Raw genomic sequence first — 27,807 nt, 5'->3', positions numbered from 1 at the left:
AGGAACCATGAGGTTGCGGGTTCGGTCCCTGCCCTTGCTCAGTGGGTTAACGATCCGGCGTTGCCGTGAGCGGTGGTGTAGGTTGCAGACGCGGCTCAGATCCCGCGTTGCTGTGGCTCTGGCGTAGGCCGGTGGCTACAGCTCCGATTGGACCCTTAGCCTGGGAACCTCCATATGCCGCGGGAGCGGCCCAAGAAATAGCAACAACAACAACAACCAAAAAAAAAAAGACAAAAAATAAATAAATAAATAAAATAAAATAAAAAATAAAAGTACCAAAATGAGCAATGCCAACAGAAACCGTAAATCTATTTAGCAAAATAGGGCAAAGTAGAAATTATTATCTTGTGCATATGACTACTAAATGACTCAGGTCAGTCGCCTTAAACAATTGTCTTTAAAGCTGAATTTATAAGTAACTAATCACATTATAATATCACTTACACTGTTCCATAAAATATTTGCATTCCCTGTGAACTTTCTGAGGTCCGATTCACATATATCCAATGTATAACTCACTGTTTTTGAACTACATTTAACAGTCCTGTCAAAGCACTTAGTCCCTGGAGGCACTGCCCTCTCAAAAGGAAAGAGCTGCATTAAGGATATTAAATGTGATTAGCATATATAAAAGACAGTAAAAAGGATCATAGTTTTATGTAAAGGAAGCTATTAATCAATTCTTCAAATAAATAGACTTGAAATGTTAATTAAAATGTAAGGGAATTGCTGCAATTAAAACCAGATACTGACAAAATAATTTATACACATTTAATTACTACCTGTGAATATTGATTTCAGAATATAATATTATTATATATAAGTATAATTTATAACGTGTAATATATTTAAATTAGATATGTACCCTAAATATGTTAAAGAAAGAATACAAATGGAAAAAAATAGAAAAAAACTAAGAAAAAATAAAAAAAGAAAGCATACAAATGGAAACTCTCATTTTTATGCCTGAATATGTCTTAAAACATAAAACAATCAAAAATAAAAATAAACAGTAGTTTTTAAAGTCTAAGAAGTGACTTGCTACCACCAACTACAAACTTAACTTGCTTCCACATCCACCCTCTTCTTCTTCCCTCCCGTTAAAATGAAAGAGGTGCCCCTCCTCCTGATAAGGCTAATAACCCCACCAGTGCTCATCTCCCCACAACGCAATTTGAAATTGCAAATTCATTTGTGGCTTGTCTATTCTATTCCTGTCTTCCCTTCAGGAGAATAAATTCCATTCTGACCCTATGACCACCAGTGTGGAGCCATGGGGGCAGAGCCCAGAGTCAGGCTAGGAAGAATGGTGATTAGCTGCAGGCATCCTCACAGTTCTCCTGGGGAAAAGGACAGGGTTGTTGGAAGCCAACTTCTTCCAAATAGTCATTTGGACTTTCAGGTAAACTGGGAAGAATACACCCAAAGGGAATCTGGAGAGAAACAATTCTTTTTTTTTTTTTGCCTTTTCTAGGGCTGCTTCCCATGGCATTTGGAGGTTCCCAGGCTAGGGGTTGAATCGGAGCTACAGCTGCCAGCCTACACTACAGCCACAGCAACGCCAAATCTGAGCCACGTCTGCGACTTATACCACAGCTCACGGCAAAACCAGGTCCCTAACCCACTGAGCAAGGTCAGGGACGGAACCTGCAACCTTATGGTTCCTAGTCGGATTTGTTAAGCACTGCACCACAACAGGAACTCCCCAAGAGAAACAATTCTTGACCTAAAATGTTCACTTTGCCTCTATTGTGAACTATTTCACTGAGGAAGAGAATTACATTACATCATTACATTAATGAAAGAAGAAATGTATGTGATACATGATTTAGACCAAAAAAATGTAGAACCTAAGAAAAAGAAAAAAAAAAAAAAAAAAGGAAAGTTGGAAGTGGATTCCTTGGGAAGAGTTTCCTTTCCACTGAGCCAGCTTTTCTGGGCATTGTGTTATTTAAAGGAACAAAGCTATGATCCTTGTTTGGATCATCTGGTAGGTTACAAAGGAAATCATCTTTAAGTGGCCAAGAAGATGCCCTGATTTTTTTTAAAAAAAAGACAAAATAAGGTCTGATTAAGGAATGGAAAACATCTAAATTTCAGAAAAACTCCCACATTGTCAAAAAGGTTCCAAACAACTTCTGCCAATTTATTTGCAAATTCTTAATATACCAATCACTCTTTTAGCCTTTGCTTATGAAAAATTTCCTAGAATATATAACTGAATTGATTCAGACACAGAATATGTGATAAATGGTTAGACTGTAGTTAATCTTTGTCTTTCTCTATGATACTGTGCTGTATGTCATCAGAAGTTTACATGAAATAAGAGTGCAACAGAATTTGCCTTAATACTTTATTTTAGTTCAAATAGAGATCCCAACACAAATACTAGCACAGTAAGCCTATGGCAGAATTTATCATGTTTGTTGATTTTCCCCTTCTTTTTTATTTTAAAAAAAAAAGGAGGGGCACTGTAATTTATTGTTGACAGTCTTTACAGCTAGAGAGAATAGGACAAGCCATTAGGGTATATTTTCAGTTTGTGATTGAAAATACAAATCAAGAGAAGTGAAGTAAACCTCTAGGATCTGTGTCCCCTCATTAATAGGCCAGGTAATTTTGGATTTCTCACTTGATCTCTCTGAGATCTGGTGCCTTTACATTTAAAACAAGATTAGAATACATCAGTGGTTCTCAAAGTGTGATCTGGAGGGTCCAAAAGATGTTTTCAAGTGTACTCAAGGGCAAAGCTATTTTTACGTACTAAGACATCATCTGTCTTTTTTTCAGAAGCTAAATAGTGTATGATGTTGTAAAAGACTAAATTCAAAAAAAAAGCAGATGTGATAATCCAGCTCTCTTCTATTAAGCCAGACATTGAAGAGATTTGCAAAACTATAAAACAATATCACTCTTCTCATTAACGGATTTGTTTTAGAAAAGGTTATTTCTCATAAAAATTATTTATGTTAACATGTATCAGCTTTTTGTTATTTATAAATGAACTAAAAATTCTTAAAACTGGAAATAAAAAGTGTGTATGTTCCATGTGGACAAAGACCATGCTTGTGCCCAGCACAGTGCCAGACACAAATTTGACATTGTAAAAATATTCATTTTAAAAAAGGAAGGAGGACTGAAAATAAAACAAACACACACAAAACAAACAGCTAGGAGTTCCCTGGTGGCCTAGCAGTTAAGGATTCATTTCAGAAGCCATCACTGCTATATGGCTCGGTTACTGCTCTGGCTGGAGTTGGATCCCTGGCCTAGGAACTTCTGCATGCTGCAGGTGCAGCCAAAAATAAAACAAAAAAACAGCTATACAGTCTGACAAATATGAGCTATATTACCATCTCTCAAGATAGAACAGGATAGGAGTTACCATTACGGCTCAGCAGCAACGAACCTGACTAGTATCCATAAAGATACAACTACGATCTCTGGCTTTGCTCAGTGGGTTAAGGATCCAGCATTGCCCTGCGGTGTGGTGTAGGTCGTAGAGGTGGATAGGATCTCCAGTTGCTGTGGCTGTGGTGTAGGCTAGCAGCTGCAGCTCCAATTTGACCCCTAGCTTGGAAACTTCTATATGCCATGGGAGTGGCCCTAAAAAGAAAAAAAAAAAAAGAGTTACATAACTTAGGTGAACCATACAAATGCTTACAAAGACACACATTACCAAAACTGACTCATTAAAAAAAAAAAAAAAAAAGAAATCTGAATGTATTTTTAATAAGGACTTAAATTAGTAATCAAAAATCTTTCCACAAAAAAAGGTCTATATCTATTGGCTTAAAGGTAAATTCTACCAAACTCTTAAATAGCAATTAATCACTCTTTCATGAACTTACAGAAAATATAGGAGATGAAATGTTTTCAGTATTCCACGAGTTAAATATCACCCTGATACCCAAAGTCATAAGAAAAGAAACTACAGACCTATATTCCTTATCAATGTAAACAGAAAAATTCTCAACAAAATATCAGCAAACTGAATCTAGACCTTAAGCATCATACTTTGCAACCTGGAGAGTTCATCTACTGGAAAAGACACCTCCAGAAGAACTCTCTTCAACTTCCCTGGAGAGGCTCCTATCAGGCACTGCTAACCAACCTCCAAGGAACAGATTCTTGGATTCATGTGACATACCTAAAGAAAACATCAAGCCCTGACTGGACCTATACATCATCTGGTAACCTGAAAGTAAGGATTTCCTGGAATTGAAGTCAGTAACATCAAATAAGTCAGTTTTCCCAAGATATCTGGACGAGTCCTATTGGAAGTTTGTCATCAAACCTTTTGTGCTGATATAACACTTCAGATGATCTCCACTATCTATGATCTTGATAACATATGGACTTTTGATAATACAAACCAGAAAGTTCTCCTTCCTAACCCTCATTAACTCAAGTGCGATTTTAATAAGTTACCAATCTATGCATATTTGCTTCCAGTGTGAGACATTATACCCAAGAAAGATCCTTCCTGACACTGAGGGACAAAAGGCCACTGAAATCAGGCAACCTGACTTTTAATCAGTGAAGCTTTCAGAGAAAGATCTTGATGAAAGGGGGAAATGCAAAAAAATCAATAAACAGAAACCTCAATTAAGCAGGATTGGAAGACCTAAAGGTGGAGCCCTGCAATGACAGAAGAGCTCAAAAGGAAGAAGAAAGACAACTCTTCTTTCCTGATAAGAACTCAGCCAATAAAAAGACATGAATTTTTGTTTACTCGAGCCCCTCCCCCCGTTATATTTCTACCAAAGCATTCTCCTTTCTTTGCCATGCAGGAATTTGAGAATGGCTCACATGGCTGCACACCACAAACTGTAATTCTCTGCTGATGCTAAATAAATCCATCTTTGCTGATGAAATATCTGAAAGTGTATTTGTATCAGGTCAATCATAAGTATATTGACCACATAGATATGTTTCTTCAATGGCAAGGATGAAAAAAAGAGAACACAAAAAATTACAGATTAAGGGGTGTAACAAACAATAATGACTCCTGAGAGTGAGTCAAAGATCATTTAGATACTAATTTGAACAAACTAACTGTTAAAAATACGTATGGGGAAAAGGGATTAGGATGGTGGAATAGAAGGACTGGAGCTCAACTGCTCTCCTAAAAATAACAAAATTCATAACTAAAGACTGAGCACTCTTCACCCAAATGGACCGGAAACCTTAAAAAAGATATCCTACTCCAGAACAAAAAGAGGAAGACACATCAAGAGGTAGGAGGGGCGATTTCATGATCTAAACAACCCCATATCTCCTGGGTGGGAAGCTCCACAGACTGGAAACTAACTGGTTCACAGAGACTCATCCACAGGAGTGAGAGTTCTGAGCCCCACATCAAACCCTCATGTGTGGGGATCTGGCACTGGGAGAAAGAGCCTCTGGAGCATCTGGCATTGAAGGCCAATGGGGCTTGTGCGCAGGAGCTCCACAAGACTGGGGGAAACGAGACCCCATTCTTACAAGGCACACACAGACTTTCACGTGCACTGGATTCCAGGGCAAAGCAAAGGCTCCATAGGAATCTGGGTCAAACCTGACTGCAGAGGACATCTGGGAAAACAGGGGTGAATGTGGCTTGTTGTGAGGGAAGGACATTGAAGGCAAAGCTCTCGGGAATATTCAGCAGCCATGCCTTTCTCTGGAGGTGGCCATTTTGGGAAAATCTGGCCCCACACCTCAGTCAGTTGCTGAGAAGCCCCAAGGTAAACAACAACCCAGGTGGGATCACAGCCCTGCCCCTCAGTAAACAGGCTACCTAAATACCCTCAGACACACAGCTGCCTCCAATCCCATCCGCAGACTAAGCCCCACCCACCAGAGGGATTAGAATCAGCTCCACCTACCAGTGGGCAGGCATCAGCCCCTCCCATCAGGAAGCCTACTGAAAGCCCCCCATACCGACTTCAGCCACAGGGGGGCAGACATCAGAAGTAAGAGAGGCTACAACCCTATTATCTGTAAAAAGGTCACCACACCAAACATCTATAAAAATGAAAAGACAGAGAACTATAACTCAGATGAGGGAGAAAGGAAAAGCCACAAAAAATCAGCTAAGTGAGGAGGAGATTCTCAGACTCCAGGAAAAAGACTTTAGACTGTCAATGCTGAAGATAATGTAAGGCATTGGAAATAAACTGGAGGCAAAGAGGGATAACTTACAGGAAACACTGACCAAAGAGATTCAAGATATAAAACTTAAACAAGAAGAGATGCAAAATACAATAACTGAAATAAAAAATTCACTAGAAGCAGCTAACAGCAGAATACAGGAGGCAGAAGAACAAATAAGCGGGGTGGAGGACAGATTAGCGGAAATTACGGATGCAGAACAGAAAAGAGAAAAAAGATTGAAAAGAAATGAAGAGAGTCTCAGAGAACTCTGGGACAATGTTAAACGTACCAACATCCGTATTATAGGGGTGCCAGAAGGAGAAGAGAGAGAGAAGGAGACAGAAAAAATATTCCAAGAGATAAGAGCCGAAAATTTCCATAACATGGGAAAGGAACCACTCACTCAAATCCAGGAAGCACAACGAGTACCATATAAAATAAACCAAAGAGGAATACACCGAGACATATATTAATCAAACTGACCAAAATTAAAGACAAAGAGAAAATCTTGAAAGCAGCCAGGGAAAAGAAACAACATACAAGGGAACCCCAATAAGGTTATCGACAGATTTTTCAGCAGAAACTCTGTGGGGCAGAAGGGAATGGCATGATATACTCAGCGTAATGAAAGGAAAAAAACCTCCAACCGAGATTACTCTACCCAGCAAGGCTCTCCTTCAGATTTGAAGAAGAAAGCAAAACCTTCACAGATAAGCAAAATTGAGAGAATTCAGCAACACTAAACCAGCCTTACAACAAATACTAAAGGAACTTTTATAGGCAGAAAAGAACAAGAGAAGAAGGAAAGAAAAAAAGAACAGCAAAAACAAATCGAAAGTAATTAATAAACTGGCAATAAGAACATACATATCAATAATTACCTTAAATGTTAATGGACTAAACACCCCAACCAAAAGACATAGACTGGTTGAATGGATACAAAAACAAGACCCATATATATGCTGTCTTCAAGAGACCTACTTCACTTCTAGGGATACATACAAATTGAAAGTGAGACAATGGAAGAAAATATTTCATGCAAACAGGGATCAAAAGAAAGCTGGAGTAGCAATACTCATATCAGACAAAATAGACTTTAAAAGGAAGAATATTTTCAGGGACAAAGAAGGACATTACATAATGATCAAAGGATCAATCCAAGAAGATGATATAACAATTTTAAATATCTACACACCCAACACAGGTTCACCACAATATATAAGGCAACTGCTAACCTTAAAAGTACAAATCAACAATAACACAATAATACTGGGGGACTTTAACACCCCACTGACAGTAATGGACAGATCAACCAGACAGAAAATCAATGAGGAAACACAGGCCCTGAATGAAGCATTAAACCAGATGGACTTAATAGATATTTATAGGACATTTCATCCAAAAGCAACAGAATACACATTCTTCTCAAGTGCACATGGAACATTCTCTAAGACTGATCATATCTTGGGCTACAAATCCAACCCCGGTAACTTTAAGAAAATTAAAATCATATCAAGCATCTTTTCCGACCACAACACTATACGACTGGAAATCAACATCAAGAAAAAAAACTGCAAAAAACACAAACACGTAGAGACTAAACAACATGCTACAACAACCAATGGATCACTGAAGAAATCAAAGAGGAAATTAAAAAATACCTAGGAGCAAATGACAACAAAGATACAACACTCCAAAACCTACGGGATGCAGCAAAAGCCGTTCTAAGAGGAAAGTTTATAGCAATACAAGCCCACCTCAGGAAACAAGAAAAAGCTCAAATAAACAAGCTAACTTTACATCTAAAGCAGCTCAAGAGAGAAAGACAAGACCTAAAGTTAGTAGAAGGAAAGAAATCAGAAAGATCAGAGCAGAAGTCAATGAAATAGAAACAAAGAAAACCACAGAAAAGATCAATGAAACGAAAAGCTGGTTCTTTGAAAAGATCAACAAAATTGATAAACCCCTAGCCAGACTTATCAAGCAAAAAAGAGAGAGGACTCAAATCAATAAAATTTGAAATGAAAGAGGAGAAGTAACAATGGACATCACAGAAATACAAAGGATCATAAGAGACTACGATATGCAACTATATGCCAATGAAATGGAAAACCTAGAAGAAATGGACAAATTCTTAGAAAAGTACCATCTTCCAAGACTAAACCGAGATGAAATAGAAAAGATGAATGGACCAATCACAAGAGCTGAAATTGAAACTCTGATTAAAAAACTTCCAACAAACAAAAGTCCAAAACCAGATGGCTTCACAGGTGAATTCTACCAAACATTTAGAGAAGAGCTAACACCTCTCCTTCTGAAACTATTTCAAAAAATTGCAGAGGAAGGGATACTCCCAAACTCATTTTATGAGGCCACCATCACCCTGATACCAAAACCAGACAAAGATACCAAAAAAAAAAGAAAACTACAGGCCAGTTTCACTGATGAACATCGATGCAAAAATCCTCAACAAAATACTAGCAAACCACATCCAACAATACATTAAAAGGACTGTACATCATGATCAAGTGGGATTTATCCCAGGGATGCAAGGGTTCTTCAATATCCGCAAATCCCTCAGTGTGATACACCACATTAACAAACTGAAGAATAAAAACCATATGATCCTCTCAATAGATGCGGAAAAAGCCTTTGACAAAATCCAACACCAATTTCTGATAAAAACCCTTCAGAAAGTGGGCATAATGGGAACCTACCTCAACATAATAAAGGCCATATATGACAAACCCACAGCAAACATCATTCTCAAGGGTGAAAAGCTGAAAGAATTCCCACTGAGATCAGGAACAAGACAAGGATGTCCACTCTCGCCACTACACTTCAACATAGTTCTGGAAGTCCTAGCCACAGCAATCAGAGAAGTAAAAGAAATAAAAGGAATCCAAATTGGAAAGGAAGAAGTAAAACTATCCCTATTTGCAGATTACATGATACTATACCTAGAGAATCCTAAAGACTCTACCAGAAAACTGTTAGAGCTCATCCACGAATTTGGCAAAGTCGCAGGATACAAAATTAATACACAGAAATCGACAGCATTTCTGTACACTAACAATGAAAGAGCAGACAGAGAAATTAGGGAAGCAATCCCGTTTACCATCGCATCCAAAAGAATAAAATACCTAGGAGCAAACCTACCTAAAGAGACAAAAGACCTGTACTCTGAAAACTATAAGACACTGATGAAAGAAGAGGACACAAATAGATGAAAAGATATACCGTGCTCGTGGATTGGAAGAGTCAATATTATCAAAATGACTATACTACCTAAGGCAATCTACAGATTCAATGTAATCCCTATCACATTACCAAGGACATTTTTCACAGAACTCGAACAAAATATTTTAAAGTTTGTCTGGAAGCACAAAAGACCCAGAATAGCCAAAGATATCCTGAAAAAGGAAAATGGAGCTGGAGGAATCAGGCTCCCAGACTTGAGACTATACTACAAAGCATCAATCATCAAAACCATATGGTACTGGCACAAAGACAGAAATATAGATCAGTGGAACAGGATAGAAAGCCCAGAATTAAACCCACGCACCTACAGCCAACTCATCTATGACAAAGGAGGCAAGGATATACAATGGAGAAAGGACTGCTTGTTCAATAAGTGGTGCTGGGAAAACTGGACAGCCACATGGAAAAGAATGAAATTAGAACACTCCCTAACACCATACACTAAAATAAACTCCAAATGGATTAAAGACCAAGATATAAGACCAGACATTATAAAACTCTTAGAGGAAAACATAGGCCAAACGCTCTCTGACATAAATGACAGCAACATCTCCTCAGATCCACCTCTTAGAGTATTGACAATAAAAACAAAAATAAACAAATGGGACCTAATCAAACTTCAAAGTTTCTGCACAGCAAAGGAAACCCTAAACAACACGAAAAGACAACCCACAGAATGGGAGAAAATCTTTGCAAGTGAATCAACGGACAAGGGATTCATCTCCAAAATTTATAAACACCTTCTGCAGCTCCATACCAAAAAAACAAACAACCCCATCCAAAAATGGGAAGAAGATCTAAACAGACAGTTTTCCAAAGAAGACATGCAGATGGCCAAAAAACACATGAAAAGATGTTCAACATCACTCATTATTAGAGAAATGCAAATCAAAGCCACTAGGAGGTACCACCTTACACCAGCCAGAATGGCCATCATCCAAAAGTCTACAAACAGTAAGTGCTAGAGAGGGTGTGGAGAAAAAGGAACCCTATTACGCTGTTGGTAGGATTGTAAATGGGTGCAACCACTGTGAAAAGCAGTATGGAGATTCCTCAGAAAACTAAACATAGAACCACCATTTGATCCAGCAATCCCACTCCTGGGCATCTATCCAGAGAAAACCACGACTTGCAAAGACACATGTACTCCAATGTTTATTGTAGCACTATTTACAATAGCCAAGACATGTAAACAACCTAACTGTCCATCAACAGAGGAGTGGATCAAGAAGATGTGGTACATATACACAATGGAATATTACTCAGCCATTTAAAAGAACGAAATACCAGCATTTTTTGCAACATGGATGGACCTAGAAAATATCATGCTAAGTGAAGTCAGCCATACAATGAGATACCAACATCCAATGCTTTCACTGACATGTGGAATCTGAAAAAAGGACAGACTGAACTTCTTTGCAGAACAGATGCTGCCTCACAGACATTGAAAAACTTATGGTCTCTAGAGGAGACAGTTTGGGGGGTGGGGGGATGTGCTTGGGCTGTGGGATGGAAATCCTGTGAAATCAGATTGTTATGATCATTATACAACTACAGATGTGATAAATTCATTTGAGTAATAAAAAAAAAGAGGGAAAAAATATGTATGGGACAATTGAAAACATTTGAGCAATAATGGGCTATTTGATGATATTAAATAACTAATTGAAAATTTTTAGATGTAGTAATGGTTTTATAATTTATGACAGATAGGAAAGGAGAAGGAGAGGAGGGGAGGGAGGGAGGGAGGGAGGGAGAGGGAGAGAGAGAGAGAGAGAGAGAGAGAGAGAGAGAGAGAGAGAGAGAGAGACCAACCTTATCTCATAGAAACTGATACTGAAATATTTACTGATGAAATCATATGAAGTCTGGAATTTGTTTTTAAATAATCCCACAAAATAGGCAGATAGGGTATGGGGAGGGCGGTTTACTTAGAAGTGTAAAGTAGATATAAAACAAGATTGGCCTTATGCAGATAACTGGTAAGGCTCAGAGATAAACATATGGGAATTTCTTTTAGTATTCTCTGTACTTCTATGAATGTTCAAACATTTTTACAGTAACTAGTTTAAAAAAAAAAAAAAAAAAAAAAAAGACCAGCTAAACAGTCACCCTCTTAATCTCTGAAATATTTCTAAGGAGCTGAAATACATGTGCAGGACAAAGGCAAGACAGCAAAAAAAAAAAAAAAATCTTTAATGTGGAAATCAACTTGAAGTATTTGTGTGTGTGTGTGTGTGTGTGTGTGTGTGTTTTGGCTTTTTAGGGCCACACCTGTGGCATATGCAGGTTCCCAGGCTAGGGGTCAAATGGGAGCTGTAGCTGCAACCTACACCACGGTTATGACAACACCAGATCCTTTTTTGTTGGTTTTTTTTGTTTGTTTTTAGGGCCATGCCTGTGGCATATGGAGGTTCTCAGACTAGGGGTCTAAATGGAGCTACAGCTGCCAGTCTACGCCACAGCCACAACAACGCCAGATCCGAGCCACATCTGCAACCTACACCACAGCTCAGGGCAACCCTGGATCCTTAACCCACTGAGCAAGGCCAGGGATCGAACCTGCATCCTCATGGTTACTAGTTGGGTTCGTTAACCACTGAGCCTCAATGGGAACTCTTATCAGTTATAAAAATCTCTGGACTAAATGATAGAAAAGCTTCCTTTTAAGTACTAAAAGTCTATAAATTTTCCCTTATTTAATTAGAAACATGAAAATTAGTAAAATTTTTTCATGATTTCAGAATAAAAATATCAAAAGTCTGATTTATAAAAAGTGGATATAATATGGAAAATTAAATGGAAATGATTTCTTAAGGCAGTTCTCAGATATTTTGGTTCCAAGACCCTTTACATTCAAAATCTTTTGAGAACCCCCAAAAATGTCTGTTTATACAAGTTATGTGTATCAATTTTTACCACAGCAAAAATTAAAATTAAGACATTTTAAAATACTTACTGTTAACTCCACTTAAAATAACAATAACAATAAATCCACTGTATCTTAACATAAATATTTTATAAAAATGGTATTTTCAAAAGCAAAATATTTAGTGAGAAAAATATCACTATTTTAACATCCTTTGCTATTAATTCTATCACTTGGTTATTTCTGGGCCTATTTCTATTGACTCGATGTTTCCCCCCTCATTACAGGATGTATTTCCCTACTTCTTTACATGTCAGACATCTAGAAAACACATAGTTTAATTATAAAGGGAAAGCAAAATAATTTTATTTTTTCACTCATTCACAAGCAAGTTTCATTAATTCGACTGTCATTTTGTAATGGCTTTACAGTAAGATTAGGTGATTTCATCTTACACTCCAAAATTTTTACATTATTAATTTTTAAATAACGTAAATATGATAATGGAAAAATATAATCCATAAAACTTAAGTGACATAATCTTAGAGCCAGACAAGTTACTATCTTATGTTTCAGGGTCACACTCATGGCATATGGAAGATCCCAGACGAGAGGTCAAATCAGAGCTGCAGCTGCCAGCCTACACCAGAGCCACGGTGATGTGGGATCTGAGCCACATCTGCAACCTACACCACAGCTTGTGGCAACGCCAGATCCTTAAGCCACTGAGTGAGGCCAGGGATCAAACCCACATCTTCCTGGATACTGGTTGGGTTCTCAACCCACTGAGCCACAACAGGAATTCCCTTATGTTCATTTCTTAGCTCAACATCCACGTAAAAAATGAACTCAGGCCTCTTATTGACATAGAAATGAAGCTAAGGGTAATGAGAAATTTTCCCACACCATAAAAAAAAAGTATCTGAGTTTCATTTCATCGTTTCACTTGTAATGTTCCTTTGTCAAAGAGAGAGGTTTTAAAGCCAACAATAACAATGACAATAGTGTTCCTATTTTAAATGAAATGCAATGGTTATTCTGACTCAACAGAAAAGCAATCTATTTTCCTTATATCTATAGCTTTGTGATATAAGTTGACTATATAATTGGCCTTAATATGAATGTATCTTATTAGTTCACTTTTCCATGACAGCCCTGTTATTGAGGAAAAGAATTAAATTTTTTAAACTTACTGTTTTAGTGCCATGCTTTAGAGTTATCTCATGGGAGTCAGGGATCTTTTGGACAGGATTCTGAAAAAAGAAAATTCCATGACATTGGTAAGCAATGTACCACATTTAGGAGGAAATCACATACCACATTCACAGGAAATTTAATTTTTAAAAATTGCATCACTGGCTTTTAAACACAAAAGCCAGTGTTTTTTAAAAAATAGGAAAAAATGAGCATTTTTTTATTTCTATACTTCTAGATAGATTACAATTGGTCGCTTTGAGCTGATAATAAATGTATCTTAAATCTCTAAAAAGATAAACTCAAACTCTGCAGGTTGTATGAAACCATAAGGGCCTCTTAGTATGGAAAACTTTTAAAGTCCTCTTTTCATTGGTACTTGGGCATACCTTAAAGTGTTTATGTACTTAATTTATGAGACAACAAAATTTGCACAGAATAAATGTATACCATTTAACCCATAAAAGTTTAAAAAACAAAAAAATTGCTATTTAAGTGGTACAAATAAGGAACTGAGTCCTTCACTGGTTCATTAATTCAATAAGCCTTTATTAAAGTGAGATTATACCAGATGCTAAGTGGCACGAGACTTAGCCTTGACTCCCCTCCCCTCCCAAGAAACATAAAGTCTAAGAGGGAAGCATCAATGCTCTAATATAATACGTCCTATGTTAGAAAGGGTATGGACAGACTAACTGAGGGATAGAGATGATGGATGCACAAATCAGACATAAGAGGTCACAGTAATCATTTAAATAAGCAGTTTTATTGTTTAGTCAAGTCTCCATTAGCCAAGAGCAGGGGAATCATACTAAAATTCTACAGCCATTACAAATCCATGTCAAAATTATTGTGCAATCTAACAAATTCTGGTCCTTGACTTCCCTCATTCTCTAGGATCCTTGATGAACCAATCAATCACCAGCTCTATTTTATCTTAAATCTTTTCCCTACTATGGCTGCTTCTCCCCAGCATATGAATAATTAAAGTGCTTCCCACATTCAACACACACACAACACACACAAGTTCCCCTACATTCCCTGCTCTATCACTCTTTTCCTTTATGGTAAAGCTTCTTCACACTTTAGTTTTCACTCAGTGTCTCTTTTCTTTCACCCTTCTACCTCCACCTCTTTGGCACTGGTCATTCAATTCCTAATGCTTACCACAGTTCTTGGCACTTAGGGGACTCTCAGTAAATATTTCTTGAATGAATAAGTAAGTTACTATAAATGTCCCAGGGCACTTTTCAAAACTTAACCTGCACATCTGACCTTTCAACAGCATGATAACTACTTAACTATTTCCTCCATCTTGAAACTGTACTTTCTTAGGAGGAAACAGCCTTGACAAAAAGCCAGAAAATCTAGGCTTTTAAAATCTGGTTCTGATACTCATTAACCCTGTCATACCCTCTGGAGAGTAATGACTCTCAGTTGCCTCAGCTGCAAAGAGGATAACAGGGCTTGTGCCTTAGGTTACTGTGAGGTGAGTGGTTTAAAGCTCTTAATACAGAGTTTGGCACAAAGCAGGTGCTCAGTGACAGTCATCATTTATTCTAAGGCCTACCTCCTGTCCCTCTGGTCATACTATCTTCGTCTTTTTCCAGGTTTCTCTTCCTCTTTACTTGGCTAATTCCTACTCACCCTTTAAGACTCAATTCAGATGTGACCTGCTCCTGGGAGGATTTCTCAACATTTCAAACTCTGGGTTAAATGGCCTTTCTACGCATTCCCATGACAAGCTCTCCTTGTCTCTATCACAGAACCTGTCACAATATGTTATAATTTCTGACTGTCTCCCTCCACTCCACTCCCTAACCAAACCACAAAATGGACACTTCTCAAAGACTGTGTGTATATATTATCTCTGGGTCCCCAAACTACAAAACACCTGGTGTATAGCAGACACACACAAAAGTTTTTGGAATGAATGAATGGCCCTTACAATGTCTACCTCATAAATCACACTGGATTATAACTTTTAATTTACCTTCAAACGTTAATGTTTACGTCCATAAAGAACAACAAATAGGTGCTATTCATCAGGTGAGCCTTGTGAGTGAGAGTCAGAGATAACTGAAGATTTTCCAAAAGTGAAAAGCTTTGAAGCCCAAATGACTCTACCTTAGACTAAAATCAGATGTAAAGCTACAAGTAGAAAGAAATAAAGGCAGTTCTGTTTTAGACTGACTGTGTCTGAGAGGTGAGTATAATCCATTACCAGTACAGTAGAGGAGACTAGGGGAGTTCCTGTTGTGGCTCAGCAGGTTAAGGATCAGACATGGTCTCTGAGAGGATGAAGGGTCCATTCCTGACCTGGCTCAGTGGGTTAAAGATCCGGTGTTGGAGTTCCCGTGGTGGCTCAGCAGAAAAAATTCTAACTAGCATCCATGAGGATGCAAGTTCAATCCTTGGCCTTGCTCAGTGAGTTAAGGATCCGGCATTGCCATGAACTGTGATGTAGATCACAGACGTGGCTCAGATCTGGCATTGCTGTGACTGTGGCATAGACTGGCAGCTATAGCTCAGATTAGACCCCTAGCCTGGGAACCTCCATATGCTGCAGGTGCGGCCCTAAAAAACAAAAAACAACATCAAAAAAGGATCTGGTGTTGCCACAGCCATAGTGTAGGCCGCAGCTACAGCTCTGATTTGACCCCTAGCCTAGGAACTTCCATATGCTGCAGCTAAAGCCATTTAAAAGAAAAAAAGAGAGAGAGAGAGAGGAGACTGGGAACCAAGAGGCACTGAACAAAAATACTTACAGTAAACCAAGGAACTGCTGGCGAGTTTGCAATTTATTTAAAGACAAAGATAATTTACTACTTTACTATCTTTTCCAAAGTGCTACACACACCTATCTCAGAGATAATGATATTCCAACACAAATTCCAAAATAATTTAAAAGTTGAACAAATGAATTCTGGATTAATGCTATACCAAATTATGTAAACCACTGCTTCCTTCACAGTTGACAATATTTGCAAATAATAAAAACTCATGTAAAGGTGCTAAGTACTCTTGAAAGAAACAGGAGAACAGTTCAAATGTTTTACTTAGAGAGGAATCTGTTAGAGTCTGTGTATCATTTCATAACTAATTACTTTTTCATCACTCAGTAAAAAGAAACACTGTCACCAAAAGAAGGGATGAAAATTATTTCACTGAATTCGATGCAGAATGTGCCTATATATAGACAATTTCTGACATTTAAAGAAAAAACTTACAAGAACACAGAACAACTCAGTATTTACATTAGGAATGAATTAAATGTTTAAATAAATGTTGTTTACATTCAAAATCAAAGTTTTACTGGAAATCATGTAGAGCATAACTCATAAAAAGCCCATATAATTGGCACAAATAAATCATCTAAAATAGTAGCAATCCATCTTTTGGTAGCGTATCACTTGATGGTGACTGTTCTTTTTCCAGAACTTTTAGTAATGACTTTTTGAAATATGGCTTAGTGTGAAATTTGCTATAACAGTAAAATATTTTCATGATATCCCTGCCAGGGGACATCATAAACTATAAGACTTCAATGAAGTCATTTATTACTAAAATTCATAACAAGAGCTACAGTCTTAATGTAAGAGGGGGAAAGATACCAGTTTTTGTTTTGGTTTGGTTTTAAATGCCAACCAAAGGATTATTTCCCAGGCTCTTTCATTTACCCCCAGTAAGAACAATGAAAACAAACATATCTGGAATAACAAGAGTGATTCCATCTGATGTACATACATCCTTACAGTGTTTTCGAAAGACTTGCAAGTCAGATATAATCTTTCTGGGGTAAATTCATCATAAAATTTAAAAGTTGTATATGTATAGTACTAGAAGCCAGGATGCAAAGTCTACTTAGTAATAAAGATCTACCACAAAGTTGGGAGAAAGAATGGGGGTTTCCAACCAGGGGCTTGACAATGAATACTACTTCCTCCCAGAAACCACTCTGGAAATAGTTACCCGTGCAATACCACCAGCAGCCGAAATTAGAATCTATTCTGCTGTAACTCTGGTAATCCAGTAAGACTGACTTAAAATCAATTCATTTATTCATTCACTCACTAATCACACATTCATTTAACATCTATTGAATATTTCATTATATACTACATACTACATGTGACACCTGTACCAGAAACTAAGTTAAAGATAAAAAGACCAATAACAAAGACTCTGTTCATGAGGAACTGTCAGTCCGGCAAAGCAAAACAGACAGGTAAATAAACAGGCAAACTATGGAGTTCCCATCGTGGCTCAGCATCCATGAGGATGCAGGTTCAATCCCTGGCTTCGCTCAGTGGGTTAAGGATCCGGCGTTGCCATGAGCTGTGGTGTAGGTCACAGGCTTGGCTCGGATCCAGGGTTGCTGCGGCGTAGGCCGGCGGCTACAGACAGCTCCAATTGGACCCCTAGCCTGGGAACCTCCATATGCCATGGGTATGGGCCTAAAAAAAACAAACCCAGCAAACTAAAATGTTTCAGATGCTGTGACAGAAGAGTACACAAGGTTAGGCACGCAATGCCATCGTGCCTGGGGAGGTAGAGAGGGATCAGAAAACGTTTCATAAAAGAGATGTTTGAAATGTCTTTGGAAAAACAGCAAGTTTCCTAGGTGACTGTGGAGAGCCTATAGGAGAGAATAAGATGAATCTTGACACTTCTGAATTGCAGATATTTTCGCCTGGCTAGAATTTAAATCGCTGAGCAGGAAAAAGGGAAAGAGTATGTGTGTTTTGTGTGGGTGCGTGTGTGTGTGTGCGTGTGTGTGTGTGTGTGTGTGTGTGTGTATTTTTTAATGTTAACCCAGAGAGTTAGTTACAAGCCAGATTGTATACAATGCCAAGAATATGAAATTTAAGCTCTGAGCCATATAAAGTAATTTGATAAGATTTGAGATTTCAAAAAAATCACCAAGCAGTCTGTGCATCAAAAGACACAATTAGGAGTTCCTGTTGTGGCGCAGCAGAAACGAATAGTATCCTTGAGGATGTGGGTTCAATTCCTGGCCTCACTCAGTGGGTCAGGGATCCAGCATTGCCATGAGCTGCTATGTAAGTCACAGAGGTGGCTTGGATCCCACACTGCTGTGGCTGTGGTGTAGGCTGGCAGCTATAGCTTCGATTCGACTCCTAGCCTGGGAACTTCCATATGACTCGGGTGCAACCCTAATAAGAAAAAAAAAAAAAGACAGAGTTAACATAGTGAAAAGGCAACCTACAAAATGGGAGAAAATATCTACAAATTATATATTTGATATGGTGTTAATATCTAGAATATTTTTAAAACTCCCACGACTCAACAATAAAAAAAATCCCACTTTGAAATCTGGCCAAGGACTTGAATAGCTATTTCTCCAAAGATGTACAGATGACCAAAAAGCATATGAAAAGATACTTTACATCATTAATCATTAGGGAAATGCAAATCAAAACCACAATAATGAGATACCATTCACACCCACCAAAATGGCTATTATTTAAGGGGGAAAAAGAAAGAAAAACAACATTAAGTGTTAGCAAGGATGAACAGAAACTGGAACACTTATACACGGCTAGAGGAAAATAGTGCAGCTGATATGGAAAACAGTAAAGCAGTTCCTCAAAATATTTAAATAAGAATTACTTTACAACTCAGCAATTCCATTGGTGTATATATCCAAAAGAACTGAAAAGTAGTGTCTCAAAGAGATGTTTGTACACTCATATTCACAGCAGCTTTATTCACGATAGTCAAAAGGTAAAAGCAAGTACGCATCCACAGATGAAGGAATAAACAAAATGTGGTACAAATATATAATGGAATACTATTCAGTCTTAAAAAGGAAGAAAATTCTGACACATGCTACAACATGGATGACTTGGAGGACATTACGCTAACTGAAATAAGCTACCCACAGAAAGAGAAATTCTGAATGACTGCACTTATCTGAGGGATCTAAGCAGTCAAAATCATAGAAATAAAAAGAACAGTGGTTGCCAAGTTTGGGGCAGAGATGGAAATGGAAAGTTGTCATTTAATGGGTATAGAGATTCTTTTTTGCAAAATGAAAAAATTTTGGAGATTGACTGCACAATAATATAATGCTACTGAGCTGTACATTTAAAAATGGTTAAGATTGTAAATTTTATGCTATGTGTATTTACCAAAACTTAAAAAAAAATGTAATAGATACAACACATAAGCAAACAAAAAAAGATGCATACTATTAAACCTGAATGGAGAATACTTCTCTATGTTCTTAATAAATGTTAGGTAAGCTTCAAAATAAATCATTTATCAAATGCTTAAAATCCTTCTCCAAAAATGTGAAGTTACATGTCTAAAATATTGCAGGAAGGAAAGACAATTTCCTATCTAAATCTCACAGCTGGTTCCAATTCTTCAATTAGCAGTATTCCCAAATCACTTCTAAATCACCTTCAAATCATATATGCCCTATTCAAGCTGCAATCTTAAAGGACATTTCTTAGCAACATGACTTAAGAGTAAATTGTTAAATAACTTTTTATACTTGTGCAATGGCTGAGAAACTCAAAAAGGATAGTTCATTTAGAAACCATATTTTTTTAAAAACATGACATTAGCAATAAAAGTAAAGATGGCCATTTTCTATGTTTATCATGTAACAATGGCAGGTAATTAACCAAGAGGATTTATATCAAATGACATGCATATTGTCAAAGCTACCATGAACATATGCCCTATCATTTCCTAACACCCTAAAACTTTATGAATATGTCAGCTCTTACTCTTATTCCTAAGTCCAAAGACTTGAAATTTAGACAGGACTCTGAGATTAACTTCCACTTGTAACCTTCACTAAACTACTTAACTGTATAGGACCTTAGCTTTTTCACATATATATATATTTTTGTGTGTGTGTGTCTTTTTTTGCCTTTTCTAGGGCCGCTCCCTTGGCATATGGAGGTTCCCAGGCTAAGGGTCTAATCGGAGCTATAGCCACCGGCCTACACCACAGCCACAGCAACGTGGGATCCGAGCTTACGTCTGTGACCAACACCGAAGCTCATGGCAATGCCAGATCCTTAACCCAATGAGCAAGGCCAGGGATCGAACCCGAAACCTTATGGTTCCTAGTCGGATTCATTAACCACTGAGCCATGACAGGAACTCCTCATTTATTATTTATTAATGTATGTATAAGAGCCCACCCTTACCCACAGAATTAACCACTCCAGGCAGTACTGGAAGAACAGAGGCTGAGCTTGCCAGAGTTAAGACAGAACAACCTGGCTTTCTACAACCTCTATGATGAAACTCTTCCCTCCCACTCCTTTACCCCCACCCCAAAGAGAAGGCTTTCTTTTATAACTATAAAGGAAGAAGGACATGTCACCAGCTCAGACTAGTGTATCTGGTTTTTACCATTTGTCCTATTCCTAAGAAAGGCCCATCTCTGCCATGTCAGCGGCAACAAGGTACACACCATTCTCATAGCTTCACAACTTGCACTCATTTTCCTCTCAAAGCCTCAAGTCCTTAGTCTCTTGTCTACAAAAAACAAGCATTTGTTTGAATGATTCATTTGGGAAACAAAAAGTGCTTTTATAAGTGGAGTAAAGATCAATGCAAACCTCAGGCTGACAGCTCCACAGTTCTCATAGAAACCTCTCTAATGCCTTGCTACTCAAAAAGTGTGACCCACAGAACAGCACCAGAGACATTATCCAGGAACTCGTTAAAATTCAGATTGTTGGACCTCTCCCAGATCCACTAAATCAGAATCGACTTTTTAGCAAGGACCCCAGGAGATCTACCTGTACATAAAGTATGAGAAGTAAAAGTTTTCTGAGATTCTCACCTTACCGGAAGACAAATTCACCCATCCTATCACAGCTTGGTAGTATATTGTCTGAGCTACATTTCATATCTTATAATTTCTATAACCTAAGAACGATACTCAACTAGAAAACCTTCTTTGTTTTCCCTTTGTTAATTTTTTATTACCAGGGAACAGGAAGACCTAATATGTAACATGTTTATTTCATTGTGTTAGTTTCAGGTATACAGCATAGTGATTCAGTATTTCTGCAGATTATACTCCATTTTAGGTTATTACAAGATAACGGGTATAAGTATCTGTGTCATACCATATTCCTTGTTGTTTATTGATTTTATATACAGTAGTTTTATTTGTTAATCCCATGCCCCTTATTTGCCCCCCCTTCCCTCTCCCCTTTGGTAACCACAAGTTTGTTTTCCATATTTATGAAACTATTTCTGTTTCGATATACATTCATTTGCCTTATTTTTTAGATTCTACATTTAAGTGATATCATAGAGTCTTCTCTTTGGAAAATCTTGGAAGTCAAATTTACCTTTCAATTTAGCAAAAATCTGGAGTTTCTGTCATGGCTCGGTGGAAACAAATTTGACTAGTAGCCATGAGGATGCAGGTTCAATCCCTGGCCTCACTCAGTGGGTTAAGGATCCAGTGCTGCCATGAGCTGTGCTGTAGGTTGCAGATGTAGTTCGGATATGGCGTTGCTGTGGCTGTGGTGTAGACCAGTGGCTATAGCTCCCGTTCAACCCTTAGCCTGGAAACTTCCATATGCCATGGGTGCAGCCCTAAAAAAACAACAAAAAAAAAAAAAATTAGCAAAAATCTTACTCTATGATTCAATTCTCCAAACTGCTATAAAAGGATTTTTAATTTATTTTATTTTTTTATTTTTATGGCAACACCCCCAGCATATGGAAGTTACCAGGCCAGGAAGTGAATTCAAGCCCCAGCTGTAACCGACACCACAGCTGCAGCAATGCCAGATCCTCAACCTGCTGCACTACATCAGGAACTCCACACCTTCCATAGCCTTTCAGCTCTATTAAAACAGTGCCTATGTCCTCCTTATTTTGATATCCCCAGTATTTAGCACAGTACATGGCACTTAGGCTTCATTAGACACAACTTATAGTAAGTCTGTCTGTGGCTTCAAATGTTTTATCTTGAAAGTATACCAAAAGTAGATATAAAATATAAATAGTTAATAAATATGTCCCCGTATTTCAGAAAGGTATATAAACAAACTATGATAAGTACAAACTCTGTGTATTTTTTTCCTCATGGATTTCATTCTTATTTTCTTTTAATAACAAACTGTCATTACTAGAAAATTTATGGAGTTCCCGTCATGGCTCAGTGGTTAACGAATCCGACTAGGAACCATGAGGTTGCGGGTTCGGTCCCTGCCCTTGCTCAGTGGGTTAACGATCTGGCGTTGCCATGAGCTGTGGTGAAGATTGCAGACTCGGCTCAGATTCCGAGTTGCTGTGGCTCTGGTGTAGGCCGGTGGCTACAGCTCCAATTCAACCCCTAGCCTGGGAACCTCCATATGCCGCAAGAACAGCCCAAGAAATGGCAAAAAGACAAAAAAAAGAAAGAAAGAAATTTATAACTTTAGTTAAGAATTAATATATTTCAGCATTTACTATGTGTCATCCACTGTGCAATAAAAGTAAATAAAAATAAAAGTAAAGTTATGAAAGTAATTTATAACTTTAGTTAAGAATTAATATATTTTAGCATTTACTTTGTGTCATCCACTGTGCAAAAAAATTAAAAGGTTAAATACAGAGTTATCATATGACCTAGCAATTCCACTCCAGGATATACACCCCAAAAAAACCAAAAATATACAGCCACACAAAGTCTTTTAGTCATTCATAGTAACATTATTCATAACAGCTAGAAGTGTAAACATCCAATATCCATCAACAAACAAAAGCATTTTTTTTAAATATGGCGTGTCCATAAAATAGAATATTACTTGGCAATAAAAAGGAATGAGACACTGATACATGCTGCAATATGTATGAACCTTGGAAACATTATGCTAAGTGAAAGAAATAGGTCACAAAGAACCACTAATTGTATTACTCCATTGATATGAAATGTCCAAAACAGGTAAATCCATAGAGACAGAAAGCAGATTAGCAGCTGCCAACAGTTGGAGGCAGGGTAGTGAAGTGAGAATAAGGAGTGAAAGTTAAAGGGGGCAAGGTTGCTTTTTGGAAGGATAAAATATTTTTAAATTAAATAGCGGTGATGGTTGCACAACTGTCCAGTTATACTAAAAAAAACCACTGAACTGTATATATCTGAAAACTATGAATTTAAGGGTATTAATTATATCTCGATAAAGCTGTTATAAAATTATAAAATAATAGAGTAATATAAGTAATACAGTAGCACAAAGAAGGAGGTAGTGAACTCTCCCTCTGCAAGTCAGTGAACATTTTTTAAAAAAGAAAATGTTTTCCTTTCACAAGGAGAAAACCTAGATCCTGAAAAATGCAAAGGTTGTTCTTTGATGAAGACAGGTCTGTCACCATGTACCCACAAGGGTCACTACTTACAAAGACCAGCAAAAGAATGGGGTTGTTCTAAGTATTGACCCAGGTCCACAAAGAAGGAAGAGTATGCTGGAAGGCATGGAAGAGTAGTCATATTCAAAGACTGCTCATATTCAAAGTCTGTATGGATGAGCAGGAGACACATGTAGGAGAGACAAGAGTTGACCTTGAGAAGCAGAGTAGGTCACAACCAGTGGCAAGGGAAGGCATAATGATTAAGCCCATGTATTCTGGAGCAGATTCCCCTAGATTTGAAACTTGGCTCCATCATTTACCATTTGGTGGCTGTAGGGAAGTTAGTACCTCTGATTACTAGATTCCTTATCTGTCAAAGAGGATAACAGAAGTAGGAGGATTAAATAAGTTCTTTCACCTTAACTGCTTAGAACTTAGCTCCCCAAAGGAAGTAGCCACTTACTGTATTATTGTTTGGTCCTAGATTTGAGCATATTCTTATTTCTTTATCACAAATCAAACAGCACATACTGAACTGTGGCCTAACAGTGAATTCCTGGTTTGTCATAGCATCACTTTTTACGAGAGTAAAAATCAAAACTATGCCATTAACTCCTTCATTTAATAAAAAACAAAATTAAACCCCATTTATAGTGTTCAAGGCTCTGTGGGATGCAGATGTGAATAAAGATTCCATGCTTTCAATCCAGATCAGTAGTGAAATGGCAAAATTACCATCCAACAGCTGCCTGGTAGGCTATGTGAATCAACTTGGTGGTCTTGGTCTTATTTCAAATTCACAATTAGCTGCACTTCCAGCACTCAGCACAACAGTATGAACAAAATGTTCCTCCAAATAAGGATCAAGGTCTATAGAAGAACTTTTTTAAGTTCTGCTGGTGCTGCTTTAACATGTATTTATATGCTATTCTCTCAATCTGGCACTTAAAATACAAAATATATTCAAGTGCAAACTTTATAATCTTGGCAAAAGGAAAGTACCTAATTCCACTAAAAGACAAATTATATCAATGTTGGTATATATTCATGATTTTGTAAAAGTTCTTTAAAAGCACTTTTTTGAATAAGATTAAAGCACTAAGAAATCTTTTTCAAAACTGACATATGCAAATATTCCACTTTTACCCATGTAAACAGAAGGGGTGAAAGATTGATGGACCTTTCAAACATTGTGTTTATACCTTCTAAACTGAAAAACTGATGTCTTTAACATTTAGAGGAATGCAAAAATTAATTACATGATCTATGTGTTTGTTGTTGTTGTTGTTCTAGGGCTGCATCCACAGCATATGGACGTTCCCAGGCTAGGGGTTGAATTGGAGCTATAGCTGCCAGCCTACATCACAGACACAGACACGAGGATCTGAGCTGCATCTGCGACCTACACCACAGCTCACAGCAACACCGCATCCTTAACCCACTGAGCAAGGCCAGGGATCGAACCCACAACCTCATGGATATTAGTGGGTTTTGTTAACTGCTAAGCCATGATGGGAACTCCACATGACATATGTCCTTTTTTTTTTTTTTTTTTTTTTTTTTCTCTTTTTGCCTTTTCTCAGGCCACTCCTGCAGCATATGGAGGTTCCCAAGCTAGGGGTCTAATCGGAGCTGTAGCCGCCAACCTACACCAGATCCACAGCAACGCCAGATCCAAGCCTCGTCTAAGACCTCACCACTGCTCACAGCAACGCCGGATCCCTAACCCACTGAGCAAGGCCAGGGATCGAACCCACAACCTCACCTTCCTAGTCAGATTTGTTAACCACTGAGCCTCGTCGGGAACTCCTACATGACCTATGTTCTTAAGAATACTTATTAGTTGGAAAGACAAAAGAAAAGAAAATGAGATCAAAAAAGTAACTCAAAGTAAAACTTTAAAGTAATAAACTGAGAGTAAAAAATGGGAAAATTAACATTAAATTCAGGTTTTAAAAAAAAAATTAGGTAAAATGAAACATAAGTGAAACAGAGCCAAAAAGTGAGGCATTTGTAGGAAGACATAAGGAACTGGAGAAAAAAAAAGAGAGAAATGAAAGCAAAAGACAAAAAAAAAAAAAAAAAAAAAAGGATTTCATGAGAAGGACTCTGGAAGGGCCAATTATAATAGTATTAACAGAGCTATGAAAAGTAAATAATTTAACCATCTGAATTTGAGACCAAAAATACAGAGTTCCCGTCGTGGCACAGTGGAAACGAATCTGACTAGGAACCATGACGTTGTAGGTTTGATCCTTGGTCTCACTCATTGGGTTAAGGATCCGACGTTGCCGTGAGTTGTGGTGTAGGCGGAGATACAGCTTGGAGATACGGCTCAGATCTGGCGTTGCTGTGACTGTGGCACATAGGCCAGCAGCTGTAGTTCCAATTAGAGCCCTAGCTGGGAACCTCCATATGCCACTGGTGCAGCCCTAAAAAAATAAAAATGAAAAAAAAAAAGGAGACCTCAATTTTCACAGAAAAGGGGCTTAAATAGGTTTGAATAAAACATCTTAAAATGAAATTTAAGTTTTTAGATAGTTTATTTACCCTTTAACAAAATTTAATACATCAACTCTCAGAATACACTAAATCCTAGAATCAACAAGAATTAATTAGGTATTACTTTATGAGAAGTAGAAAGTCATTTTTCCAACTAAAATTTAGACAGTATAAAATGGCATCAGACTATAATGGATCAACTTTGGCAGGACTAATAAGAGGGCTAGTTTTACAAACAAATATTCAAAACCTTCATGAATTTTCTCCACAGTTCTCAATCCAGTGATATTCAAATTGTTTACCACTCTTATCCATTTTCCCTTTTTCAATTAAGAACCGGCCTGACCTAGCTAGATCTTTTGATGATGGCTTTGGGGGAAGTGAAGGACGTCTTTAACATCACTGCCATAAACTTTCATTTTAATCTGCAAGATTTCACTCAGTGGGTTAAGGATTCACCATATATTCATTATATATCCATTATATTGACAGACATTTACCTGAATTTAATGCTGAATACTTATATGTTAAAAAAAAAACTTATAACTGAGGAGATTACAATCAGTCAGATAAAAAGTACCCTCCTGCCTTCTTCATTGCACTTTATTATGCTTTGCACTGTCTGCTAAATTGCCTCCATCTTCCCCACTCTACACTAATTACTAAAAAGAAAGAAAATGGTCCATACTAGCAGTGGGAAAATAAAAACCCCTGATTAGAGACAGAAAGGACCCATACCAGGGACCATTCCTGGCAGTCACCTGAGAGGATACAAAAGCCCACCCAGCAATGGGAGATTAAACTGCTGCAGCCTTTTGAGAAGGGAGCTGCGGTAGAAATAGCCTGGAAATGTGAGTATAGCATTGCTCCTGAGTTTCTAAAGGTGAACTATGACTAGATCAGAAGCTAGCTTTAATTCCACGAAATGTTTGCGAGAAAGAGAGTAACTACTATCACCAAAGCCAAAGATGATGGCCATTGAGTGAGTATGTGTGCCCCGCACAGGTCAAGCCACTGGGGATACAATCGTAAAAGAGACAATGTTACAGCCCTCATGAAACAAATTACTGTGAGGAGAAAGACAAGAAAACTAATAAACAAAATGTCAGATAATGGAGCACCATAAAGCAGTGGAATGAAGGTGGAGTACTTATATAAAGTAGTCAGAGAAGTAACACATGAACAAAAATCCAAATAAAACCAGGGAGTCGTGGGCATTCCCACTGTGGTTCAGTGGAAACGAATCTGACTAGCGTCCATGAGGACACAGGTTTGATCCCTGGCCTCGCTCAGTGGGTTGAGGTCTAGCATTGCCATGAGCTGTGGTGTAGGTCACAGATGCAGCTCGGATCCCGTGTTGCTGTGAGGCAGGAAGGAAGCTGTAGCTCTGATTTGACCCCTGTGCCATGGGTGAGGCTCTAAAAAGCCAAAAAAAAGGGGGGGGGAAGCTAGGAAAAAAAAATTAGGGGGTCATGAAGCTCTGTTATTGCACATAGAGGAAA

At 37.9% G+C, this 27,807-nt stretch overlaps 1 protein-coding gene across 2 annotated transcripts in view; it reads right to left on the bottom strand.

Moving 5' to 3' along the window:
• The window catches only part of WDR70 (WD repeat domain 70), a 290,519-nt gene that overhangs the window by 223,820 nt on the left and 38,892 nt on the right, over positions 1 to 27,807 (bottom strand). For both annotated transcript variants that reach the window (XM_021076961.2, XM_021076962.2), the window contains exon 6: positions 13,462 to 13,521. In XM_021076961.2, coding sequence (XP_020932620.2) covers positions 13,462 to 13,521 — 60 coding nt within the window. The remainder of the gene's footprint in view (positions 1 to 13,461; positions 13,522 to 27,807) is intronic.

Source organism: Sus scrofa, chromosome 16, assembly GCF_054392235.1.
Source record: "Sus scrofa isolate SSC_HxYL_T2T_F1_AM1 chromosome 16, Sscrofa_HxYL_maternal_Yorkshire_Landrace_v2.0, whole genome shotgun sequence".
NCBI lineage: Eukaryota > Metazoa > Chordata > Mammalia > Artiodactyla > Suidae > Sus > Sus scrofa.
This window is presented reverse-complemented; position numbering and strand designations above follow the sequence as displayed.